This window comes from Catharus ustulatus, chromosome 1 (assembly GCF_009819885.2).
Source record: "Catharus ustulatus isolate bCatUst1 chromosome 1, bCatUst1.pri.v2, whole genome shotgun sequence".
NCBI classification, from domain to species: Eukaryota; Metazoa; Chordata; class Aves; order Passeriformes; family Turdidae; genus Catharus; species Catharus ustulatus.
The window spans coordinates 112,874,022-112,891,737 of record NC_046221.1 but is presented as its reverse complement, the minus strand read 5'-3'; the positions used below and the strand labels follow the sequence as shown (position 1 = coordinate 112,891,737).

General features: G+C 41.7%; 1 protein-coding gene across 3 annotated transcripts in view; it reads left to right on the top strand.

Annotated features, from left to right (window-relative positions):
* The window catches only part of OSBPL1A (oxysterol binding protein like 1A), a 75,896-nt gene extending 62,173 nt beyond the window's left edge, over window positions 1-13,723 (top strand). For all 3 annotated transcript variants that reach the window (XM_033082827.2, XM_033082656.2, XM_033082979.1), the window contains 9 exons: window positions 848-945; window positions 1,623-1,805; window positions 2,279-2,386; window positions 2,478-2,567; window positions 2,720-2,846; window positions 6,131-6,247; window positions 7,018-7,141; window positions 8,844-8,934; window positions 12,557-13,723. In XM_033082827.2, the coding sequence (XP_032938718.1) occupies window positions 848-945; window positions 1,623-1,805; window positions 2,279-2,386; window positions 2,478-2,567; window positions 2,720-2,846; window positions 6,131-6,247; window positions 7,018-7,141; window positions 8,844-8,934; window positions 12,557-12,659 (1,041 nt within the window). In that variant the 3' untranslated portion in view covers window positions 12,660-13,723. The remainder of the gene's footprint in view (window positions 1-847; window positions 946-1,622; window positions 1,806-2,278; window positions 2,387-2,477; window positions 2,568-2,719; window positions 2,847-6,130; window positions 6,248-7,017; window positions 7,142-8,843; window positions 8,935-12,556) is intronic.
* The last annotated feature ends 3,993 nt before the right edge of the window (window positions 13,724-17,716 follow it).

Sequence of the window (17,716 nt, the reverse complement as noted above, 5' to 3'; positions counted from 1 at the left end):
GGGTGTGTGGGATAGTATGGGTAAGCACTAGGACAGTGGGCATTTCCAACGTTTTGAAATTGCATTCCTAAGCAAGTGCAGAATCCTGAAAAATAAATAAAATGTTTGAAAAAAGTATGCTGGGGCCTGGCCCAGGCTTAATGAGCCCTGTTCAATACTATTCAGTATCCTCAAGGGGAAGAGAGGGCCCCTGGATCTGACAATAAAACAAGAGGCACTGGAGCTACTCCAACTCCTGTGTCTGGTGCTGCTGCTGAACCGAAGAACCAACCTGTGCTGGTGTCAGTCACCTCTATACACAAGAGGAGGTACTGGAAGCAAAAGTCAGCTCATTTAGTAAGGGATGAAGGAGTTTCTTCCAAGAGGGAGCAGGAGAAAGATGCAGACAAGATAGACTACTCTTAAGCAGGACTGTCATGAGAGAACAGGAGGAAGAGGAGAGGTAGCAGCTGACTGGGGAGGAGGAAGGAAGAATTCATAAATGAGGTAGTATCCACCCAATCCCTGTCCCTGAGTGAGCTGAGATGCACAAAAATACTTCGGCTGTTGTCCAGGTGAACATGTTGTCACCAGCCTGCTCCAATGTTGGGGTAATAACAGAGCCTGGTAGGGTGGTATAAAAAGTTGAAAAATCCGTGACTTGTTGCTAGACGTCACTTAGCAACAACTAAAACATCAGTGAGTTATCAGCATTATTCTCAGTCTAAATCCAAAACAGCACTGTACCAGCTACTAGGGAGAAAATTAGCTCTATCCCAGCAGAAACCAGGACACCTGTCTAGGAAAATATTTTGATATTCTGTAACACCATGGCTACTGTTGATTAACTGTGTGATCTTCTGAGCAGTGTGTTGCTGCATTTGCTGTGTCTGCTGTAGCCTCGCAGTGGGAACGTACTGGGAAGCCATTCAACCCATTGCTTGGAGAGACCTATGAACTGATCAGGTAATGAACAGAGCTGCACTGCGAGGTGGTATTCCATGGAAGAGATGTTGCATTAGATTTGTTAGCTGGCTTGCAGACTGCACTTCAGCTGATAAGCTTCCAGCCATTCTCCCAGCAGCTACTGCAGGTGCATGGGTGTTGATGTTTACCAGATCACCTGTCAGTGAAGAGAAACTACTTAACTTTTCAATTCAGAGCAACCAAATGAAATTTGCCAGGTTTAAAAGCAAGTTCATCTACAAAAATTCTTTTTTTCACTGAAACCTTATGAATGAAAAATGTGCATGGAGAGTGTACAGGAGTGCTCAGAGTGCCCAATAAGCAACATGGATCTATTAATGTGTATCTGTACCTAAGGCAGATTTTTCTTTCAGTTAATATTTTGGCCTGTGCTTAAGTGAAGAACTAAGAAATAGATCAGTATCAAAAGTAACTATATTGACTCCTCAGATCTGGTGTTCTTAATTCCTTTTTCTATTAAGTCCTTAGTTATTTAAAATGAGGATATTCTATGTTTAAGTTGATCTTTTCAGTTTAGCCTAGGCTTTTGACTAACTCTTGCACTGAGTATAGCAACTATGCATGGATCCAACTATCCTTTTCATGACAGGGAAAACAAGTGCAACTTCACGACACTCAATACATAGGTACATGGCTTGGTTATCTTTATTTTGCAGAGATGATCTTGGATTTAGACTTCTCTCAGAACAAGTCAGCCATCATCCACCAATCAGTGCTTTCTATGCTGAAGGCTTAAATAATGATTTTGTGTTTCATGGATCAATTTATCCTAAACTCAAATTCTGGGGCAAGAGTGTGGAAGCAGAACCAAAAGGCACGATGACTTTGGAGCTTCTTGAGTAAGTGGATCAGTAATAATTGAAGAGGTACAGTGCCTCATCCTTGATGATTAGAGTGCCTTAGAATCTCATGTCTTAGGAACAGAAGTGTCCAACACCCACATCCTAAAGTTTGAGGGCAGATCACTTTGTGGGGAGGAGGGGATGGGAAGATAGAAGGAACTACCATCCATGCATGCTGCTAATAGCAGCAGTGAGGACCTGGGCCTGGATGTTCTCTAAGTGCCTGGACATCAGTTCTGCTAAAACCAGCATGCCTGAGTGTGTTGGCTTTCCTCATGCCTTTCCAGTGACTAACAGTGACTCCACCAAAGTCACTGTTTTAAGGAACTGGTAAAATCAGTAGCAATAGGTTAATAAATTTCTTGGGTTTACTGACTTATTGCCATGCCCGTTTCAAGACTTGGCATGATGGCTTATTGAAAGCCTGACACCCTGTACAAATACACAGTATTTTTATTCCTTTCCCTTAGGCACAACGAAGCCTACACATGGACAAATCCTACGTGCTGTGTGCATAACATTATTGTAGGCAAACTTTGGATCGAGCAGTATGGAAATGTGGAAATAACTAACCATAAGTAAGTTAAGAGTCTGAATGTTTGCACTTCCTGCAGATTTGAAAAGGAAAAGCATTCAGAAGTAATTAGTGCTCTCTTGTTCTGCCTTTAGAACGGGTGAGAAATGTATACTAAACTTCAAGCCCTGTGGCCTCTTTGGGAAGGAGCTGCACAAAGTTGAAGGCTACATTCAGGACAAAAGGTAACAGCTTAATTCTAAATGGGAAACAAATTACTGTCCTTGGTTCTGAGGAGGGCTGTAGAGCTGAATGCCTTCAATAGAGGCTGTCACTGGCAGAAACCTGCAATAGAGAGGTTACGAATTCTACTATAAAGCCTGCTTTTTTTTGACAGCAAAAAGAAACTCTGTGCATTGTATGGAAAGTGGACCGAGTGTTTGTACAGTGTTGACCCAGCTACATTCGAAGCTTACAAGAAAAATGACAAGAAAAATACAGAAGAGAAGAAAAGCAGTAAGCAGGTATTAATCATGTAAAGAGATGGGATCTCAAAAGCATGATAAGACAGCTAAATATTTTAGTAGCATTTAAGAGCATTATGATTTCCTTCACTTACATTCTCTTTCCTAGTAGAATACAAAACAGATTGGATGAGTACCAGTAATAAGGGATAAAATGCTTTTTTCTTGGATTTGTATTCAAACTTCCGAAAACCTGGTGTGATCTAAATACTGTCTAGTTCATTACCTGCCTCTTCTTTCCAAGTGATATGGAGGAAATAACATATGCATTAGTTGGACCATTTCTTACCATGGTCCAACTCTATACAGACACATATATATATATATATATATATATATAATCTCAAGTCTATATATATCTCTCAACATATTATAGTGAGAGGATTTGGATTCTTAGAAGCAGGACAGATTATTTCTTAACTTGATAGCAGAACATATTTTCCAGCATTTACAAGGAGTTTTTTATCACTTTCTATTAAATTTTCACAAGTGTAGAAGTGCTGGCAATTTTTTATTTTTCTTCACAATTGATTTTATTTTCTCTTGTGAAAAAACCTCACCCATAATTCTTCCAAACTTCTGGTCAGCAGTAACCTTTTTGTTTAGGATGAATGGTGATGGTGACAACAAACAGCTTGGTGAAGAACAGTCCCTTGGATAGTAGTTTAAACCAGGGATTGTTCCACTTTGGAGACTGCAGCTAGGTTTGTTTTTTTTTTATTTTTAATTGGGTGTTGATAGTTTTTGAAGAAACTTTTGAGAAACTTGGAGAACTCTGAAAGCATTGTGCCTGTGGAGGTTCAGATTGTTGCTGTATCTGAGCTTGCTGCAGTGCTTGTCATCAGGAGAGTGGTAAAGCACTGGGGATTGCTGCTTCTCTGGGAGTCTGACCTGCAGAACTCTAGGGAGAAGGAACAAAGAAAAACACACCCTGTGTCTTTGTTCAGCTGCCTGTTTGCATTTTCCAACAATGCTCAACATGATCATTGCCTTTCACTTCGAAATGAAGCATTCTGTTGCATAAAGCTCAAGCTGCAGTGTTGCTCTGACTCTAGGAAAATGCTTTTCCTACTTAATTAACAGAACTCTTTTCATGTAGAAAACTGAAGGCTTTGTAATGCTAGGTATGAACCAGGTAGTCTGTGCTGAATATGTACTCTCACTGCCCTTTGTGTCTGAGGAACTGGTATTTTCCATGTGTTTGGAGCATTTAGGTGAGCCAAGTCTCATGTATAATGTCTGCATGTGGTTTGTCCCTTCATGGTAGTGAAGGATTCATTCAGGCACAAAAATACACAGCTTTTTAAACTTCTCATTAGAATTTTCAGATTTATGTAGTTGTTTTCCAGATATTACTTCGTGCTATGTTGCTACTAATCAAGAAATGCTTCTGCCTTCCTTGAGGGAACCTACTTGGATGACAGTTCTTTTGCAACTTACCCTAGATTTTCCCCTGAATCCCTTTCATTTTTATAGGAATAAAACTTAGGGGAAAATAGTTTTTCAGGGAACTAGAGAAGCCTTCATGTATGCAAAGGTGATATTTTGCTAACATCAGAAGAGTTATAGTAGACCCACAGTTAGACCAGGATAGTTGTGCTCTGAATGAACTGGAGTATTTTTTAATGAAGATCAAGCATTTTGTGCAGAATTTTCAGTGCAAATACATGGAAGAGAATAATGTAGGCAACAGCAACTGCCCTCATATATGCCTCATTTACAGACACCTCATTTACAGAGGTCTTGCTTTGGCAGGTGTATTAACTATCCTCACAGCAATATACTGAGTACTTGAGTAGCACTGAGCATAAATCATTGTGACAAGAGCATAAGGAAATCCACATTTTACCTATTTTTCCAGAATTCTTCTGCTATTTTAATGTCTTGTATTCAGCAAGGCAGAAATTGCATTGTGTACTGTAACCTTTCTATAAAAGGCTTGGAGTTTGGTAGTCTGATATTGAATTGTCTTTGTTTTGATAAAAGGATAATTTTCTGATGTGTTCTGCTTCAAATTCTCAATTTCTGAAGGATTGATCAGGAACTTAAAGAACAGAATGACAGGTTGCCAGCACAGTTCAGATATAGTCAACTAAAAGCCCTGTTTGTCTTCCTAAGTGCTGAGGGGCTAAACCTGGTCTGCACATTATTCTGCTGACTGTTCATTATTAAAAGCATGGTGGAGGGCTCCTCAGTGAAGCAGAATGCTTACCTACTACTTCTGATTTTCTTGGAAGCATAACACATGAATCATCTCAGAGGACAACTGAGTGCACATTGGATACTGGATGTGTTCAGTATTATCTGATGCAACCATGGCAGAGCAAAGCTTATTAGCAGCAGGATTAAAGCTGCTGGCCTGTAGCCAAAGTATTTAAAGCATTAGTGCCTTTAAGTTTGGCTTTAATCTCCCGTGATCTCTGAAACGTGCTGCTGTTTTTAGCTGTGATTGTGCCACGGTTTTCTTGGGAGAGCCTTATTCATTGTCCAGCATGGCTTTAGTTCTATCTTCCAACATCCGCTTCTGTGCTAGAATTAATGTCAGCAGCATCAGAGCCCATCTGCTTTAATGCTATGTGTAAAACGGGAAACAATTTAGAACTGGTTCAGGTCACACCTACACTGTGATCAGCAGTTACTCTCCTGCCCCAGTAACCCTCTGTGAAGTTTTTTACTTTCTGGAAAAGAATTTCACAGTTCTGTGGCTACAGCTGCCTCAGGTCGCATGTGTGGTCCTTCATACCCTTTCTAGAAGATGTAGCTAATTTAGGGTATTCATTTCACATTTGCAGTTTGCCATTTCAGTAGTGCAGTAGTTAATGCAAAGGAACGTTCCTCTGGGCACAGAGCAGTAGGAAGGGCTTTTTGTTGTGCACAAACTGGGCAGCATTATGTGCTGGCTTTTCTTTGCTGTGGAAGGATGAGGAATGTGGCTTCTATTCTTCACCTTTAATGAAGCAGTAGTGAAGTTTAGTATCAGGCCTGAAAATTCTTGTGCTTGAGGAAACAGGACATCTCTGAGGTGGAAAAATTGACATTTCTTAGCGCTTGAACACCCAGCTTAAACCTACAAAGCTGTTGATGCAAGAAACTCTTGGTAGTGTTCCACTGGGAGGGAATTGTGAATATGTGTGCTATGTTAATGCCTCAATCCTCGACAAGAAAAGCTTTTTTGCTGAAATTACCTTTAGTCAAGGAAATAATTTTTTGTAAGTTCTGTAAGATTGAATGTAAATGGTTCATGACTTCAAAGAACTGCTCTTTTCTTTGTGTGCTGCCTTTAGGTGAGCAATACTGAGGAATCAGATGAGATGCCATTGCCAGACTCTGAGAGTGTGTATGTTATTCCTGGAAGTGTTTTGCTATGGAAGATAACTCCAAGACCACCAAATTCAGCACAGGTCAGCTATGCTTCTCCTTATTGAAAGTGTGTGCTATCCTGTTTATCTGTATGGTTTACACAAAGTACAAAGTTTGTCATTAGCAAGTCTGGATTTGCCTGTTTATTGCAACAAGCCTCCCCACAACTGTACCACAACTGTAACTTTCTAATGTGGGTTTGGAAGGATAACTGCCGCAGAGCTCAATCTAGGATTAGTGGAGTTTCTCTGGAAAATGGTATGCTTCATGTAGACAGTGGCATGGAGTCTTTCCCCACCTCTCCCCTCCACCCTGCTTCCCCACTGAGGCACCAACCTTGTAAGAAATCACACTGAAGGGCTTTATGAGAGGCCAGACATTTCCAAGGACAGAGCTGCATGGCACAAGTTGGTGCGTGAAGGGCTGTGAAGCTGGAGAACCACTAGGCAAAGTACAAGGGTATTATGTGCAACTGAGAAGACAAATTGGTGCAGAAAAGATGCCCCCACTGCATTAATCAAGGAGGAAATCTCTCTACAGAGAGAGAGAGAAAATACCAGTAGGACTGGAAAAAGAAGATAAGAGGGAAATAGTGCACTGAGTAATTGGATGCTGGCCTCCTTAAACAGAAACACCAAGGATCATGTACACAGCCTGACAGTGCAGTTTTGCTGGTGTCTTGAGCAATCCTATATTGAGTGATTAAGCAATACAAAAGCATTTGGATGTTTGTTTTTAGACAGCAGTTTTCATCTGTATGAAATCAGTAGCTAGAGGTGTCGTAAAGTCACCTTTCATCTTTGAATTTCAGATGTATAATTTTACAAGCTTTGCTATGGCTTTGAATGAGCTGGACAAAGAAATGGAGAGTGTCATTCCCAAAACCGACTGCCGGCTACGACCAGATATCAGAGCTATGGAAAATGGAGAAATAGGTAAATTCAGTTATGGGCAGTTATTTTTTCTTAAAACTGAGGGACTGGGAAAAGTTGTAAAATGAACAGCTGGAGGAAGTAGCTCCCCATGCATTCCTCCATGATGCCAGGCAGTAACTCTTTAACACAACATTCTGCAGGCAGTGTTGAGCTTCTGTGTCACCCCTCTGTACAGAGGGACAGTTGGGATGATGCTAATCTTCATAGTTTCCCATATCTGCTGCTATGGTTTAGACTGGTGACCAAAGCAGTGTTGATAAACAATATCTGCACAGTCTTAAGGAAATACTCATGAACTTCTTAGTGTGTTTCCATCAGCCTGATGCAGAAGGCAGTGTTTTGTTGTGCCAGTTCTGAGAAATGCAGTCAAAACTATTTAAGTGAAACTGCAATGCTATAAATTATACTTCATGCAAAATTATACTTCACTAGGAGTTGAACACTTCTGCTGACCTAGAACAGTGAATTACAAATATATAATGAGACTTCTAGGGAGTAGAAGCAGTATGCTTTTAGAGTATTAAAGCAGGGTGGCCAGCTTTGTAGACAGCATGGAGGTTCTTGCTTTCTCTGGCTTGCTAATTGATTGGGGTAAGTCATGAAACCCTGGTACAGTTTCAGCTGAATAATAGGGCAACAACTGTGAGACTTCTTGATAAGTAGTCTGAGATCTTGCAATGAAAAACAGTGTCATGATGTAATACTGTGCAGCTGTGCAGTTTTTTCTTTTTCCTCAGAAGCTGAAAAACCATTTCTTTGAGGCTTTTAAAACAGATCAGTGAATTCCCACAACCACTCTCCCCTACCTGTACAACTGTTTTGTGGCCATGATGATGAATATATTTGGTTCAGATCATCCCAGTAATTTGTCTGTTTAAATTTGAAGAGCAAATAACTGTGTTGTTAGCAACAGACCATAGTCCTTCACGACACACTAGTGGTGTGAAGTTTGTATAGCAGCTAGTAATACACAGTGGGTTAGAAGCTAACAAGGAATGGCTGATAAGAAATAGTTATGAGAATCATTCTTGGATGACTTAAGATGTGTATGAAATGCTTTCTGAGGATTCAGGAAAGTGAGATTGACTTTCATCTAATCTGCTTCTGAGTCTGACTATGTGTGTAAGTATGACTTACTCCTCAGACCTTCTGATCATCCTTCCTGCCAAAGAGAAGCAACTGTTCTGCTTGTTTGGGATGCTACATTAGTGCATTACCAAAAAAATGAAGGGATGCTGCAGAGAGACAATTCTTTGTGATTTGGAAATAAACATTCCAAACCTCTGGTGATGAGGAACTAGACACTAGTAGCAACTTAACTCAAAACTCAACAAGAAGCAGGTGGCTTTCAGACTTCTGAAATAAATTGATCATATCTTCAGTTTCCCTACTGAAATAAATTCTACATATGCCACTTCCCTTAGCTCTCATTTGCTGTCATGTAGGCACATTTCCAGGGTCCTCAGGCCATGGAAATATATATTTAACTGTCTTGAAGACTAGGATGCCACTGGCTGATCCTGTGCCACAGCTTTGCTTTTAGACTAAACCAGTAACCTTTGCTGTTCTGTAGAAAGCTCTTTACATGGACATTTTCTATTACTGCCCGTATTTATTTTCTGAGTCAGATGAAATAATGTCCTTGCCTTATATATTATGCTTTAACATCTTCTGTATTTTTGTGTATTTTTATTCCTTCAAGATCTGGCTAGTGAAGAAAAGAAGAGGCTAGAAGAAAAACAGAGGACCGCCCGCAAAAACCGTTCAAAGTCAGAGGAAGACTGGAAGACGAGGTTGGTGCCCTTGCCTCTGTGTGTGTGTGTGCAGTAATATAAAAGCTTGGAACATTCAGGTTAAGTGACAGTCTCTGCTGGTGACGTGCAGTGAGCATGAAGAGCAGACAGACAGCATCAGGTCTGGCAGTGCTGCTGTTGTGTTTGCAGACTCAGTCAAAGCGGGATGTAGCACTTCCAGGGGGAAGTGCCAGGCTTGCTCTTGGTTCCTTTCCTCACTGCTTGCACACCCATGTGCAAATACAAACTGTTGTCTCCTCTGAGCACTTCTTGGTTCTGACATGGCAAAGATGTTACCTCTGATGGCTGCTTGTAAGGAGTGTTGTTGCTGGTTAATTTAGAATTGCCTCAAATGTGCATCCCTGGCCAAAGAGAGGCGGAAACACTCTCCCCTTGTGAGCTTGCCCATGACTTCTTAGCCCAGTGGCTCTGTACTGACAGTGTCCTGTTCTCAAAGTTTATCACCCAGTTATCCAAGACCCTTGCCTTCTTTTGGAGGGGGCCCCTAACTACAAAAGAGGAACTCAGGGAAAAGTTAGCATACAAAGGACCTGCCAGGATGTTTTGGGGAATTTTTTTTGGTGGTTTTCTTTAAACTATGAGGAGTCAACTGGGAGCTGTTAACACAAGCTAAGAAGAAACTATGAAAACCTGACCAGATGAATCTAGTTTGACCAAAGTCTATTTAAAAGCAAAGTAGTAAGTTGGCATTATCTTCTCAGGAAAAACAACAATAGGGCTAAACTTCAAGTAAGCAATTAATACAGTAAGATAGTCTGGATTTAAATATCTTTAAAATGTTTGTAAAAATAAAATACATTTTCCTTTTTTTTTTTTTTTTTTAATGAAGTCACCCATCATCCCAAAATCCCAGGTTTGGACATGTCTGCCTTTGTCTTTTTCTTATGCCTGCTCTCCTGAAGTGTTTGGGTTTGTTTGCATACAGACTGATGGAGAATAGTATCTAAGTGCTGGACAGCCTTGCACCTCTAGCTTCCTTTCCTGAATTCAGAGTGATTCTAGCTCTCACCAGGTGTTTTCAAACCTGGTATAGTTACATAGTATTCTTTCAGGTTCCTGAAGTAGCTTAAATATAGCTCAAAGCACCTGAAGCTGGAAATTGGGGAATTCCCATGGAGCTGTGGTTTTTGGGTTATATAATTAGCACATATGCCATTTACAAGGTTCTGCAACTGCTTTTGTGCAGATTGTGTAGACCTGGGTCTTCAGCACAAGTCTGGGATATCCTGTAAGACCTCTGCTTTCCTGGATGTTTCTAAGGCTTTAGCAGAAAATTCTTGATGTCTGATCTCTTAGTAGGAATGCCAGGTGTATCTGCCTAGTAAGGATGGTTGTTAAGATTAGGGAGACTTGTGCTATATGGAGGGTTGAAAGTACATGCTGTGAAGAACTCTCCTACCTGTTCCCAGGTTATCCATAGGTCTTACTGTGCAGTGCATTATGAAATTGTATCTAAACTACTGCCACTTCCTTGCCACAGAAAATCAGGTTTCTTGCTTTGTCTAGTAGAATTCCTCCTTCCTAAGACAATTCTCCAAAGTGCCCAGTGATATATATGTATATATATGTTTATTATTCTGAATCCACTTTAGAAGTGGGGTCTGGGTGTTTCTAAGGAGGTGATTAATGTTGAATACTTAATATTTTCAATGCTGGCCAGTAATCTTGAGTAAAAATATTTAATTCAGTTCTGAAATACAGCAGTGGTCTGTTGATTTTGATGAAGTCTATCCTGTCTTTCCCACATCACTGACTGGTTTAGGTCTTATATGTCTCTCAGACTTAGTTCTTCCCATTGCCTTTCTTCTTCCTATTCAAGTAGGCGGATACTGGAGGAGGGGCACTCTGTCCTGACCTGTACAAGTGTTGAGGACATACTAATGAGCTCTGGGGTGATAGAATTTCTTAATCTGAGAGGTGAGGTCACTGTGCTTATAGCCTTGTTTCATGACAAATGTTTGGCGTTAGCTCTGGAATGAGCTGCTGTCCTTAGTGAACTGGACACCCAAGCTGATCCATACACCTCTTACTTGGGAGTGGCTGACTCCTATGGGAGGAGAAGCAGGAGTGAGCTGTGTACAATACTGGGGTGAATGACTTCTGTTGACTTCCGTTAATTTAACCAGGCAGCAGGAGAGCCACTGGAGTGTTCACCTGTTCAGTTACTCCTGGGAAGGCAGCACAAGGCATTTCTTCCAGCACAGCTCAAGTGCTTTGAGCCAAGCAAGACTTGCCTGTTAGCTGCCCTGCTTTGTAACATAACCCTGCAGTACTGGTGGCCTTTAAGCTTTTGCCTTTTAAAGAGATCAAGTCATATTTGGTTGAAATGTACTTTTTCTATTCTGAAACATTATGGTGCTGGAGAATGGAAGAGCAGAGTTAAACAGGCTGTCTTGCACACAGATGATTTACTTGAGTGTGGTCACTACAGTGAGTCACAGAAACAACTGGCTTCTGTGGTCAGTGAGGAGGTGAAAGGAAGCTGTGGAGCACATTAACCACAGAAACAGCTTCTACCAAGCTGTCTCCTGCCATAAATATGGCTTGGCAAAATACAGAAGGAAGTTAAAATGCTTGAAGTCTGGTACTGTGGGCTGTTGAGGCATAAGATTGAGTAACTGGGCCAAACAGAAAGTGGCATTCACTGTGTGTGCTGTATGGTGCCTCCAGACTAAGCAGGGGGAGAGAAGACAGGAGAGACAGCAGGTGCTCAACTTCAGTGTTTCTATTAATAACCAGCTTAGTAAAAGCTTGCAAGTAGCTCCATGCAGATGGAATCAGCTTTCTGGGCATTCAGATTGAGTCTCCTGCTGCCAACAGGGTAACACAACACAGTTAATTTGTAATAATCCAGAACTCTTCCTGCAGCCTGTGGGTGATGTTTCATCTACACTGAGGGTAGCTGGCACACTTGTTCTGAGTTCCTTGCTGGTCAAACCACAAAGGGCATGAAGCAAATGCATACAGTGGAAACAAGGACAAGCCACCTGTGAAGAGTAGAGAGATGAGTTTTGGTAAGGAAGGCCAAGGTGAAGCTGGAACTTGGCAAAGCATGCAAAAAATAACACAAAGGGGTTCTATGCAAGTTAACCAGAAAAGAAAGGTCAAAGAAGGCGATGGTTTTTAAGGTGCTTTCCAACCCAGGTCACTCTACAATTCTATGATGAAGTGCATTGCAAAACAAGGCTTTGAAAAAACAAGTAGTAATCTAAATCCAGGGTAATATTTGTTTTCAAGACTGCAGTGCTTTGTGGTGTTTACATGTCTTGCAAAAACTATTACTGCTTGTGCATGCCAGAATGGTTGTTCACAACTGCTTTGAAATAAAACTGTATCTGTCCTTTTTTATGAAGTAATCTTGGCAGCTTCAAATGGCAAAACACTGGTGTCAGTAATTCCATCTCAGATGTTTAAGCAGTGCAGCAAATGGGGAAATGTAGTCACTGAAGATAACGATAAACTCACTTATAAATTTAAAACCAAGAGGATTCCTGCAATAATTATTTTGTGCAGTAAATTGCTGAAGATGTAGCAAAGCAGTTCTGAACTTCTACAAGCAAGTCTTAATAGCTTCACTAACATGCTGTGTGTTTCCTTGCAGATGGTTCCACCAAGGCCCCAATCCCCACACTGGTACACAGGACTGGCTTTACTCTGGCAACTACTGGGACAGAAACTACTTTAACTTGCCTGATATTTATTAAAATGCAGTAAGGAGCCTCTGACTGATACAAATAAGTCTTAATCCATTTTAATGTTTTCCCTTGTTCTACTTATCTCCTGAAAATACTGACATGTTATCAAACAGAATATTAAGCATCTCTGCAATAAATCTGGTGGTACATGATCTGCAGTCCTAAAGGTAGGGGAATAGCTTTTCTGGCTGATGGTGGGTCCCGCATGGACAAAGTCGCTGTGGTTTCAAGCTGCCCTGAGTACACCTATATTAGGTTGTGGTGTATGAGGAATAGAACACCTTCAGCTGTTCTGTGAATACTTTATTTTGTAGATAACATTGCCACAAGTAAAACTGGTTTTATTTATTGTGACATGAGAATGTTTAAAAAGCACACGAAGTAATTGCAATATTCTATTCTTAAATGAAGAAAAGAGTGTCACTTCTGTAAAGATGTAATTTTTCATAAAGTGACTTTTCTTTTACTAAAGTAATTCCCTTGAAACCTGAGCTCTGCTCAGGAAATTCCAGAAGTGTTCCCATCTCTGGAGCAGTAATGCAGTTGTTTAAGGTGGTAACATTACTCAGAGGTTATTTATTCAATGTTTTGTGCAGTGTGTTTTGAATTTTGCTCTCCTGTTTTGCTACCAACCTTATGGTTTAAGGAATTAAGAGCCATTTAAATATCTACAGATTTGATTTGAACTGCACACTAGTAACAGGTTTTAAAAGAATCTGTTTCATGCACTAGAAGTTCCGGTGCCCAGCACCACTGCAAGAACCTAATCAGTCCAGGAATGACCTGGTGGAACATGGCAGGGGGACAGGACTGTGTCTGTACTGTGCAAACTCCCTGGGAGGAAGTCTTGTGCATTTCAGAGGTAGTACAGCACCTCAGTGAGGCCTCCTGTGCACAGCTGCTTTACCCCTTTTCAGTGGGGTGCATTCAAACTTAGTCTGTTTATATTGAACTGTGTACAGAGCTTCTAGAGGGCAAGCTGCTCTTTGTACAATATTTTAACTGCTGTCTGGAGATTAGTGTTAATTGAATAATTTAATTGCTACTAAATAAAGGCTTCAAAACTTCTTGCATCTAGACTAAAGTGAGTGGTGTTCAACAGTGCTGAGTCCTTCTGAGCAAGCTCATCCAAAACCTGCAGCAGTGAGGACAGGTACTATGTTTCTCTGTGCTCAAGGACCTTTCTCCTCCCTCAGCAAGTCTCCTTCTAGGGGGTGGGGGTGCTGGGGAACTGAGAGCTTCCTGCAGCTTGAGCTTTGAGTGGACTACTGAAACTGTTAATAAGGCAATGAGATGCTTTCTATTTTTATTCTAGGCACTACTTGAATTACCCAGGTCTTGATGCTGAGACATATTTGCATAGATAAGGGGAAGCTTTTTCCTTGGCAGCCTTTCCTGTGAGGGGACAGCACACAGTGACCTGTAAATGCAGGAGTTCAATACCTGTTCTATCTGTAGGAAGCCTCTACTCTGGCCAGAGCTTCTTAAAATCTGTCTTGACTGCTGTGCAGGTTCCACAGAAGTGAGTCTGAGATCCACAGAAGCAGCCTGGCTGTTGGGTCGGGGCAGGTCACACAGCACTCAGTGCTAAGGAAAGCAAAGCATTTAGTTCCTGCCTGCCCCCATGACTACACCATGTCAGCACAGTGAGAGGCTGGGTGGCTCCTCACTGGAACAGCTCCAGCAGATGTGGCAGGGGCCACAGTTCACACAAAGCTAACACTGGGGATGTTCAACATGGGAATGCAGTTCTAATTGCTGGTGCCTTTTTTGAACATTTGCTTAACATTATTTGATTTATTGCAATGTAAACTCCATCCCTCCTGACCTCTTTCTGAAACAGCAAACAGCCTCTCATCTCTGCTGGTTTAAAAATTAACATGAAATCAGTAGAATTACTTCAGCTGCTACCTAAATGCACTCCAAGGAGAGGGTATTTGCCCCACTCTGAATATTACACAAATGCTAAAAGTTCAGCTACAGAGAAAAAGACGTGTATGAATGTGAGATTAAAAATGTGATTCTTTCAGACTAAAATCAGAGCAGGACTTGCAAACAGTAACAAGCAGAGGAAGGCAGTGTGGGTGTGTTATATAAGACAACTAATTTAACCAATCATCTCAAACATAAATTAATCCTTTCCAAAATAAAATTAAGTTTCTAGTAGTGAAACTCAAACAGTAGCATGTTCCTATGTGGGAAGCAAGCTTATTTCTTCAGTACCTTGCTAAAATTTGACAAAGCTGCCTAAAAGTTGGGGTTTTTCAACAAAAACAACACTGTTAATCTATAAATCTACCTAAGCTCAACTCTCTTTTACAAAAGGCTCTGCTGTTCCAGGAGAGGTGGGGCAGGACAGCTCCATGCTAGAGGATTTCTCCAGCTGAGCTGGGTACATGCCACCACAGGGAAGAGATGCTGGTGGAGGCCTTACCTAGAAAGATGGGCACCAGCGCTCTTGCTCTTCGTGGAAGGATGACCAATTCTTGGCCCACTTAGCCCAGCTGCAGAAACTCACCACATCCAGCACCACAGGTACCCACCACCACTTTTTTTTCTAAGTGGAAAAACTTAGGTCACTGCTTGAATAAATCATCTTTCAGGCAAGGAGAATCAAAACTTGGGCTCCAACTAGTCACCTCTCCTTAACCACAGGGCTAAGATTACAAAGTAGATTACATTTTAGGTCCCTAACACCTGCTTCAGAAAATACAGGTTTTCAGCAAGATCATCTGGCACCAATGGGCATGTTGCCATCACTTTAACCTGCCTCTTTGCCCTCAGGAGTACAGAGTCCTAGCCAGGGCCACATTTCTTGGAACAAACAGCAGTGAAACCTAAGACATGCATTGGGGTCAGGCAGACAGTGTTGGTTCAGCAGTTTCTTAGAAGTCACCTCTAACCCTGCATTGCACTGACAAAAGGTGATCTTCCATTTATTTACCACTAAACTGTAGAGCTGGAAGAGGGAAGATGACATGAATGCCCAGACTTGCTCAGTTTGATTCCACTTGTGCTGTAAATTCTGTTCTCTCAGAATGGCAAATCATCATCAGATGGACCTCAGGCTGTAGTACTTGAGGCCTGGCCTGCATTTAATGGCTGCTTCATCTTTAACGGATACTTTGTTCAGTCTACTTTGGAAACTGCTCTATAAAAGATGGAACCTCTGCATTCATAATCAGCTCATCATCCCAATACAATGACATAACCTCACTGGTTGAGGTAACCTTGGTTTCACAGCAGAAAGGTACAATCTGTAATGGATCGTTAGGAGCAGGTGATGGTTGGAGGTGAAAGGTGGCAATTCTCTGCACAGCTGCAGAAAAGAAGGCAAGTCTTTCAAGGCATCATCATAGCTCAGCACTGACCTGATTTCTGAATGGCATCAGAAATTATGAGAGACATTATTCAAAGCATTGCAGAGCTAAATCCTCTCTGAAAAAACATTATTCTGCCTGCCAGCCCAAGCTAAGTCAGACCCATTTATAACCTGTCAGTATTGGGCAATGCCACAGAAAGGAACGACTGCCTTGCAGCTGTGCAATCCAGTTAGCTCTCTACTGGTGCACAAGTCCCAAATCCTATACTGCACTGTGGGTGGGAGACTCCACAGGCAACCTTGCTCCTAGCCCAGGTGCTGTGAGCTACCACCCAGTCAGCCTTACCTCTGTGTCTGGTAAGATCATGGTACAGATCATCCTGGAAGATACATCAAAACATACGGAAGAGCAGAGGTGTTAAAGACAGCCCAACATGAGCTGCAGCTTCTCCAGGGCAAATAGTACCAGACTCATCTAGTGGCCTTGGATGATGGAGTGACTGCATTAGTGGACAAGGGATGAGCTATGGATATAATCTACCTGGACTTCTGGAAGGTCTTTAACATTCCCTCCCAACATTCTGGCTAAATTGGAGATACATGGGTTTGAGCGATAAGGAAGTGGCTAGATGAGTGAAAATAAATCAGCAGTAAGTGGACCCTCAAGAGTCTGTGCTGGGACCAAAACTATTGGTAACAAGTCTGTAGCAGACTTGTTACTGTCTCTTCAATGACAGCAGGATCTAGTGCCCCCTCAGCAAGTTTGCATATGACACCAAGCTGAGTGTGGTGCACTAACTTTAGAGGGAAGAGATGCCATCCAAAGGGATGAGGACAGAGTTGAGGACTGGGCCCACACAACCATCATGAAGTTCAGCCAAGGCCAAGTGCAAGATCTTGCATCTGCCCACAGCATTCATACAATCCAATGCTGCAACTTGCTGAAAGCAGAAAGGCTGTGGCCACATCCCACCCCTCTGCCAGCTGTGGTGAAGGGGTGGGTGCACAGACCATCTCCTGCTTACAGCATGGCCTTTTAAGACAGACAGCATATAAAACCCAAGGGATTTAACCAACAAACTGCAAAATAGAGTTCCTTAGTGGCCTCTGGCAGGGGCTCAGAAGGCACAGCTGGAGACTGTAACCTCTTCAGCCACACCCCAAGAGGAATGAGGTTATTCCTTCTTAATGGCTTTGTTTGTACTCTGGAATCTTATGATTGCAGGGCAAACCCTGAAACAAACATCACCTGCCTAGGTGAGGTGATCATGGCAGGTGACATTTGCTGCCCAGCACAAAACACAGTATCATTTTCTGTTCCAATAGAACAGGCACAAAAAAAGGTCACTATATAGTGCTGTATTTTCAAGGTTACCACTGTCTTTTGGAGGATCATGAAGACAGAAAGATCACAGAGACAAGGCATGATCAGGAGTCTGCTGAGGGATAAAATCTTTAACTGCCAACATTGCTGCAGGTCGACCTTCGTTTTAGTTGGAAAACCATCATCTGCCTACCTGCTCTTGCATTCTTGGATGTCTGCATCTCTACACAATCCTGAGGAGAAATCCAGCAATACTGAAGATTTAAAACCGTTGGTGAAAAGCATTTAGAAAATCTAGAATAGCTTCTTTTTAAAGGTAACATACTTGCAGCAGAACTCTGCTAATTTTTAATGACTTTCAAGTTCATTCACACTCACCACAAAATACTTCTTGAATCCTTAGTAATTTCTCAAGAAAAC